This window comes from Panulirus ornatus, chromosome 1, assembly GCF_036320965.1.
Source record: "Panulirus ornatus isolate Po-2019 chromosome 1, ASM3632096v1, whole genome shotgun sequence".
Taxonomy (NCBI): domain Eukaryota; kingdom Metazoa; phylum Arthropoda; class Malacostraca; order Decapoda; family Palinuridae; genus Panulirus; species Panulirus ornatus.
In genome coordinates, this window is record NC_092224.1 from 85,012,996 (window position 1) to 85,021,149 (window position 8,154).

At 41.5% G+C, this 8,154-nt stretch overlaps 2 protein-coding genes across 2 annotated transcripts in view; one reads left to right on the forward strand and one right to left on the reverse strand.

Annotated features, from left to right (window-relative positions):
• The window catches only part of LOC139750377 (HIG1 domain family member 1C-like), a 43,380-nt gene that overhangs the window by 19,996 nt on the left and 15,230 nt on the right, over nt 1-8,154 (reverse strand). The gene's annotated exons all lie outside the window — the stretch shown is intronic.
• Nucleotides 5,841-8,154, forward strand: part of LOC139750322 (sodium/potassium-transporting ATPase subunit beta-like) — a 15,379-nt gene continuing 13,065 nt past the window's right edge. The window contains exon 1 of the mRNA XM_071664999.1: nt 5,841-6,046. Coding sequence (XP_071521100.1) covers nt 5,893-6,046 — 154 coding nt within the window. The 5' untranslated portion in view covers nt 5,841-5,892. The remainder of the gene's footprint in view (nt 6,047-8,154) is intronic.

Here is an 8,154-nt window from a genome sequence, read left to right on the forward strand (position 1 = left end):
CAAGCAGCAAGCTGTTGGAAGTAAAATCCAAAGTAACATCTGTAGAAAAGGGACTTCTTTTCCTTTAAGCCCCTCTGTCTCTGATTTAAGTCATTTATCCTCCGTAGAAAGTCACCCACTCTCTAATGATCGTTTTCAAAACCTTACACCACACTCATCAGTGGGACTGGTTTCAGCGCTTCTTGTCCATTTTCCTATAGGTAGGTATGAGGTCTGCCCTTTTGCACTTCCTTAGCTCGGTCATTCTCCAGCGAGTTCTTGAACAGCGTTTCAGGGGGTTTATATGGTGTATCTACGCACATCTTCACCACATATGGTTAAAGTTCATCAGCACCATGAACTTTGTATGGGTCAAGACTCTTTAAATATTCTGATTATGTATTCTCTAAATATCTTACCGTTTCTAAAACCCCCTTCCCATTCCATCTCCCCAGTGTTGGAGCTACAGTGTTTTCCACTGCGAAAACATTCGAACTTGTTATTAAGTTCCTCACATATCTTTACACCATCCTCAACATTTCTTTTGAATCCCTTTAGCCAGATTAGCTCCTCTTTAACTAGCAACTAATGATGAATTTATGTAAAGTTTTGGATTACCGCTACCTCGTCCACGATATCCTCAAAGTTTCTATGTTCCTCTTTTCTTAGCCTTGTATGAATTGTTCCTTAATCTCTTATAGCCTAGTTTGCATCTGTATCTTCGTCACTGTACATTTCGAATCTGCTTTCTGACACTTTTATCAAACCATTCTTTCCTCTTTCTTTCCACTTTCTCTGTATTTAAGACTACAGGTACCCATGTTCCTTCTCCTTCACTGAAAATTTCACAGAACCTTGCACCTCAAAGTCCAGGGTTCCCGGCTTCTGAATTCAATTTTCTTGTCTATGTCAACAAAGAGATTGTTGAGATTTACATAGTTACCACGACTGTATGTCCTCTTTGTCTTCTCTCGCCTATCCTCCTTTAACATCTTTATTTACCACATAGTCAAACTTGAGCATTACATGATCACTTTAAGTGTTGTATCCTCTATTCTTAACATCCATGCTAGTACATGAGACTATAAGGTATAGCAATGATGATGTGTCAGTCTTTCTCATCCAAGTGTACTACGTGACATGTTGGTATAGGAAATTTTCCTGTATACACTTGTGTCTTCATGCTTCCCTGTCACCTCAAGAATCGCAAATTCCCCATTCTCTCCAAAACTGAAATCCTCCATTATCAGTACTCTACAATTTCTGGAAAGAAATTGTCTTACTGCTTGTTGTTCCACCGTGATTGTGCCTTCATTGTTATTGATATGTTTGCTTTGGATCACTAAAATTCTTTAGAGGATTATGTAATAAAAAAAGCTATGCATTTCTTCCCAGCAGTTAGTATTTCCATTAAGTATTATCTGAATAGGCGAGCCTCTACTATTTACTGATGATTAAGTGAGGGATATACAATGCGTATATGTGTCTTGTAATGGGATGCGGTGGCTCCTTTGTTGACAACTCCAACTTGCTACAAGGACCTTACTGGAAATAAGTTTGTAAAACTTTAGTAGTTTATCCTAGTGGAAGCTACTATGTACCTTACTATGGTGTATCGCACACGCGTATACCTATCATGATGTACTAGGGTCCCTGAATAAAGTTAATCAATCATCCTTTATCAAGAGGGCCAATCCTCCCCCTTCTTTGCCTTTTCTTCCCATTCTCGTTATCATGTATCCCTTAGAACCTTAGAACAGAACGGGTGAGTTCTTATTTCAGTGGTACGCTTTGTTTCTACTACTACAACAACATCAGCTGCACTTTCCCTAATACGATCCTTGAGTACCAATTTTTTCCCCATGAACTTGTAATCCACCAGTATTTGTGTACAATACTTTTAGTCTGGTATTACCATCCCCTAACACCTTTCCTCTCTGTTACATCTATAAAGTGAGGTAGCCCAGGGGCACTGAACTACTGGAGGTGTACAGGATTATGGTGAAGTAAAGTAAGGTAGGTCGAGTAGTGCGAGATAGGCTTGGCAGGAGTCCTATGATGGTGATGAGGATGGATGCCAAGATGAGGCAGGAGCAGGTGGGAGAAGTGTGTGGCTACCGAGTCGACACGGAGTTCCTGGAGGAGGTTTCATTACTTTCCTCCAGCTGATCAGTGTCCAGGATATTTTCATAAGGCTCATTTGACCTGTTTTAGTTTATGATTAATTCATTTTTTCCATGTGATTGTGTATTTCTTGAATCCCCTCCACTAACCTGTACATATCCAATGATGACTATATTTCTGATCTCACAAAGTCCCTTTCATAGTCTTTGAATTAATTCCATGGCTTCTGAACCTTCACCTCTAGTGGTATCAACGTCTAGTCCTATTTCTCTGTTACAGGATTTCAAACAGGCTCTTTAATAGTGTTAACCTCTGAACCAGTTACAATATTTCAAAAGCCTTTCAAAATTACTGAACCACCTGTGTTTCCTGCATAGTCTCCTTTTTCATGTTAGCTGAGACGGTACGGGTAATTGAATGGCCAAATCATGGCCTATATATGGGAATGGATGAAGGCAGCATGTGTGAATATGTGCATGTGTATATGTGTATGCATATGTATGTATACGTTGAAATTATAGGTATGTATATGTGCGTGTGTGGGCGTTTATTTATATACATGTGTCTGTGGGTGGGTTGGGCCATTCTTTCGTCTGTTTCCTTGCGCTACCTCGCTAACGCGGGAGACAGCGACAAAGTGTAATGAATATATGGATGGTATTGCAGTGGAATTTATTAAGAAAGGGGGTGACTGTATTGTTGACTGGTTGGTAAGGTTATTTAATGTATGTATGACTCATGGTGAGGTGCCTGAGGATTGGCGGAATGCGTGCATAGTGCCATTGTACAAAGGCAAAGGGGATAAGAGTGAGTGCTCAAATTACAGAGGTATAAGTTTGTTGAGTATTCCTGGTAAATTATATGGGAGGGTATTGATTGAGAGGGTGAAGGCATGTACAGAGCATCAGATTGGGGAAGAGCAGTGCGGTTTCAGAAGTGGTAGAGGATGTGTGGATTAGGTGTTTGCTTTGAAGAATGTATGTGAGAAATACTTAGAAAAGCAAATGGATTTGTATGTAGCATTTATGGATCTGGAGAAGGCATATGATAGAGTTGATAGAGATGCTCTGTGGAAGGTATTAAGAATATATGGTGTGGGAGGCAAGTTGTTAGAAGCAGTGAAAAGTTTTTATCGAGGATGTAAGGCATGTGTACGTGTAGGAAGAGAGGAAAGTGATTGGTTCTCAGTGAATGTAGGTTTGCGGCAGGGGTGTGTGATGTCTCCATGGTTGTTTAATTTGTTTATGGATGGGGTTGTAAAGGAGGTAAATGCAAGAGTCCTGGAAAGAGGGGCAAGTATGAAGTCTGTTGGGGATGAGAGAGCTTGGGAAGTGAGTCAATTGTTGTTCGCTGATGATACAGCGCTGGTGGCTGATTCATGTGAGAAACTGCAGAAGCTGGTGACTGAGTTTGGTAAAGTGTGTGGAAGAAGAAAGTTGAGAGTAAATGTGAATAAGAGCAAGGTTATTAGGTACAGTAGGGGTGAGGGTCAAGTCAATTGGGAGGTGAGTTTGAATGGAGAAAAACTGGAGGAAGTGAAGTGTTTTAGATATCTGGGAGTGGATCTGTCAGCGGATGGAACCATGGAAGCGGAAGTGGATCATAGGGTGGGGGAGGGGGCGAAAATTTTGGGAGCCTTGAAAAATGTGTGGAAGTCGAGAACATTATCTCGGAAAGCAAAAATGGGTATGTTTGAGGGAATAGTGGTTCCAACAATGTTGTATGGTTGCGAGGCGTGGGCTATGGATAGAGATGTGCGCAGGAGGATGGATGTGCTGGAAATGAGATGTTTGAGGACAATGTGTGGTGTGAGGTGGTTTGATCGAGTAAGTAACGTAAGGGTAAGAGAGATGTGTGGAAATAAAAAGAGCGTGGTCGAGAGAGCAGAAGAGGGTGTTTTGAAATGGTTTGGGCACATGGAGAGAATGAGTGAGGAGAGATTGACCAAGAGGATATATGTGTCGGAGGTGGAGGGAACGAGGAGAAGAGGGAGACCAAATTGGAGGTGGAAAGATGGAGTGAAAAAGATTTTGTGTGATCGGGGCCTGAACATGCAGGAGGGTGAAAGGAGGGCAAGAAATAGAGTGAATTGGAGTCATGTGGTATACAGGGGTTGACGTGCTGTCAGTGGATTGAAGCAAGGCATGTGAAGCGTCTGGGGTAAACCATGGAAAGCTGTGTAGGTATGTATATTTGCGTGTCTGGATGTGTGTATGTACATGTGTATGGGGGGGGGGGGGGTGGGGCCATTTCTTTCGTCTGTTTCCTTGCGCTACCTCGCAAACGCGGGAGACAGCGACAAAGTAAAAAAAAAAAAAAAAAAAAAAAAATATATATATATATATATATATATATGTATATATATATATATATATATATATATGTATATATATATATATATATATATATATATATATATATATATATATATATATATATATATTCTAGCCCAAGCCAGGGACCTTGTTTATCGACCAACCCAAAAGGAAGGATGAACAGCTTGGAATGACTGGACCGACTGACGCAACCCATGCGCTCGACCCTGGGCGGCCCGTGAATGCGTTATGGTCAGCAACGCTAACCACTAAACCACATGAGTTTCCTTCCTCTTGAGGACCTAGTTATAATTTCCTGTTCCTAATGTACTTGATTCCATTTCTAAAGTTCTTCGACTTTTTTCTCTGAAATGGAAAATAACAGTATCATGTTTGCATATGTCTACGATATATGAACACGTAGCTGTTATTAGTTCATCATGATTGTAAATATTGTACCATTTGGTTTTACTCTCAATTCCACTTTTTCTGTACAGCTTCCTACGCACGATTGATCACTCCGTCCAAGTCGTTCGTTAACCCTATGTACCGTACGGATAACTTTTAAGTGTACGATACTTTAGAATATAAATGATACGTTAAGGTTGGCACAGCAATGAGCTAGTGATTTGAATCTGAGGTTTCGCAACTCCTAGGTTTCACCAGACCCCCCCACAAACTGGCAAAATCAGACTTAATACATCTAAACGCTATGTGTCACTCACGGTTCCTTACATACTCCACTCCCTCCTCCTACCTGTACACAGTAAGCTTGCTGGAGTGTTGTTGATCCTGCAAGATCTTGAATATCATCATGCAGTTCACTGAGGCGTCTCTACAACAATACCAGTGTGTGTGTGTGTGTGTGTATGTGTGTGTGTGTGTGTGTGTGTGTGTGTGTGTGTGTGTGTGTGTGTAATTATTATTTGTGTGTTGCTTGGAGCAGAGATTTACGCTCGTGTTGCCCCGTCTCAATATTGTCCCATGTCTTTGTTTCTACGTATGTGTATACACACACATACACACACACACACACACACACACACACACACACACACACACAACACACAGCTCACTGTACTCTTAAGCTGCCTTTAACTAGCAATATCATGACCTCCCAATTCTGTCATATCTATAATAACTGAACTGTGTATTTTGAACCAATTGGCTGCCTTCGTCCAGTAAGCCGTTATCTATCTATCTGTTGATTTACACACACACACCCTAGCCTGTGTCAGGTGCCCATTTTATTGAGGATGAACAGCTGGGTGGACTGTGAACCGGCCGCCGCGACTACGTTTCGAACCACGCGTTCCCCGTGCATGCGTGACGGTCAGTAACGCTAACCGTTACACCATGGAGGTGTGTGTGTGTGTGTGTGTGTGTGTGTGTCCACCATACCACATACATCCTGTAACGGAAGCCCTCCACACCAGTGTGACCGCTGGCACCACAGTGAGAGGACTCGGCATTAATGGAAGGCGAGGCTACACGTTCGGCCCCCCAGCCGCCAGGCGCCCACCCTCCTGTGGGCGTACGCAGGATGCAGAGTAATGTGGACGACCTCAAAACCTTCATCTGGAACCCGAAGGCCAAGGAATTCCTGGGACGCTCCATGATGTCTTGGGGTAAGTTGAGAGAGAGAGAGAGAGAGAGAGAGAGAGAGAGAGAGAGAGAGAGAGAGAGAGAGAGAGAGAGAGAGAGAGAATTATACAGTTGTAATGTCGAGGTTCAGTCCCAAATCTAGTTTCCTTTTAGATGCTCTTTTTTTTCTTTATCTGTATTTGTTCATTATCATGTCTCTTATTTCTCTTGGTATGGCGTTTAATCATCTTTCCAAACTTTTTTTTTTATTTTCTTGGCTAAGCCCTCGTGCATTTCAATCTGTTATCCTTTGATATATTCCCAAGTATCAGTTCAGGCTTCATAATTCTGTATCTTCCTTGCTGAGCTGCTAACAGATTTAAGAATAGTATTCTTGGCGCCTTTTATTTGTTGCCATGCTTCTGCCATCATATGATTATCTTTCACTCTTTCTCCTAGGCTATAAAGTTCAAGCTTTTTCAACTTCTTGTGGTGGTTGACGTGTTCCCGATCATCAAATTTCCTTCAGAAATCTTTCTGAACTTCTCCCTAACTTGCTCATTTCCTTTTCTTTGGCTTGTCACCATACAAATGGAATACAATTTTGCTTCTCATGTGTACATTATATATCATCAGTATTAACTTTGTCTCTCGATGTGTCTGTTCTCAGAATCATACCGCTCATTCTTTGTCTGGATAGCACTGTCTTATCAACGCGCTCCTTGAACGCAAAGTTTCTCATCTGTAAATGTCAGATTCTTGACGTTTTCTACATTCTCTACGACTTTCCCCGCTGGGGCTTTTGTAGGGAGACGCCGATATACTGTTACTCATTATATAGCTCACTTCTCTTCATCAAATTCTCTTCAGACCATTTTAGGATTATACTTACACTTGCTTTTTTTTTCTGACTCATTTGGATCTATGAATTTACTCTCGTATCATCTTCAAGACCCCTTACCTCTCTCTCTCTCTCTCTCTCTCTCTCTCTCTCTCTCTCTCTCTCTCTCTCTCTCTCTCTCTCGAGGTCGTTAGTATATAGATAGTACTAAAGCTATACGTAGTATTAGACTGATCAGTCCATGTTGTTCTGGTAGAAGCTTAGATGCCTTCACCCCTCTGTGTATTGGTGTCATGTATACCACATTGTGTACATCTGTAACACTGGGCTAATCGATTCTTTGCCTCAGTAACACCATCAAAGGTTTAGCTGTTGCGGTCTCTGTCTTCTCGAAGAAAAAGGGCTTGGATCCCATCAGATTCCGACGCTGAATTCTCTCTTTCAGTTGGCCCCTTGCTTCGTACACGTCCCCTTCTGTTATTTTCATTATAAGTGAAGAGAATGTTATTATACCGATTGAACAATTGATATATTCTTTTTTTTTTTTTTTAAATACTTTCTCTTCTGTGTTGAGCATCGATTTGTATATGAGCATTTGACGTATTTTCTTACGGTTGCTTTTTCACTTAGAGAGAGAGAGAGAGAGAGAGAGAGAGAGAGAGAGAGAGAGAGAGAGAGAGAGAGAGAGAGAGAGAGAGAGAGAGAGAGAGAGAGAGAGAGAGAGTTACCAGCAGCCACACAGGAAACGGAGAGAAGACGGGAGTCCCACTTGCGTCACGACCAGATTAAGTCTCAGACATTGCGTTACGTAGGAGTTCATTTTCACGTGAAACCTTGGACTAAATTCGATTTTGCTACTGGTGGTTGTTGTAGACTCATTCCTTTTGTTAAGAATTAAATTCCAGGCTACAGTACCAAAGGGGAATGTTATAAAGACAATGTCTCTCCAGATACAAACGTTCGATAAGAAACGTGTAGACCTCCTGTAACACAGTGAGGTTCGCGTAGTATATTCGTGAAGTTTACTGATGGCAATGTGTGTGTATGTGTGTGTGTGTGTGTGTGTGTGTGTGTGTGGTTACTGTCTATGTTTTAAGGGGAGTGAGGTTCACACCTAGTGTTGCTCTGTCTCTTAACCTTGTATGTACATATTTACCACGTCTTTGCTGTGATATACGTATATATGTATACATACACACACTCTATCCTAGGCTGCCGCGTTTAGGATTCCAATCCATTGAGGTAAACACAAGTATACATATGACTTGGACACGATATCTCAGTGAGGTAGACAAAATCCTGTTAAGTTTA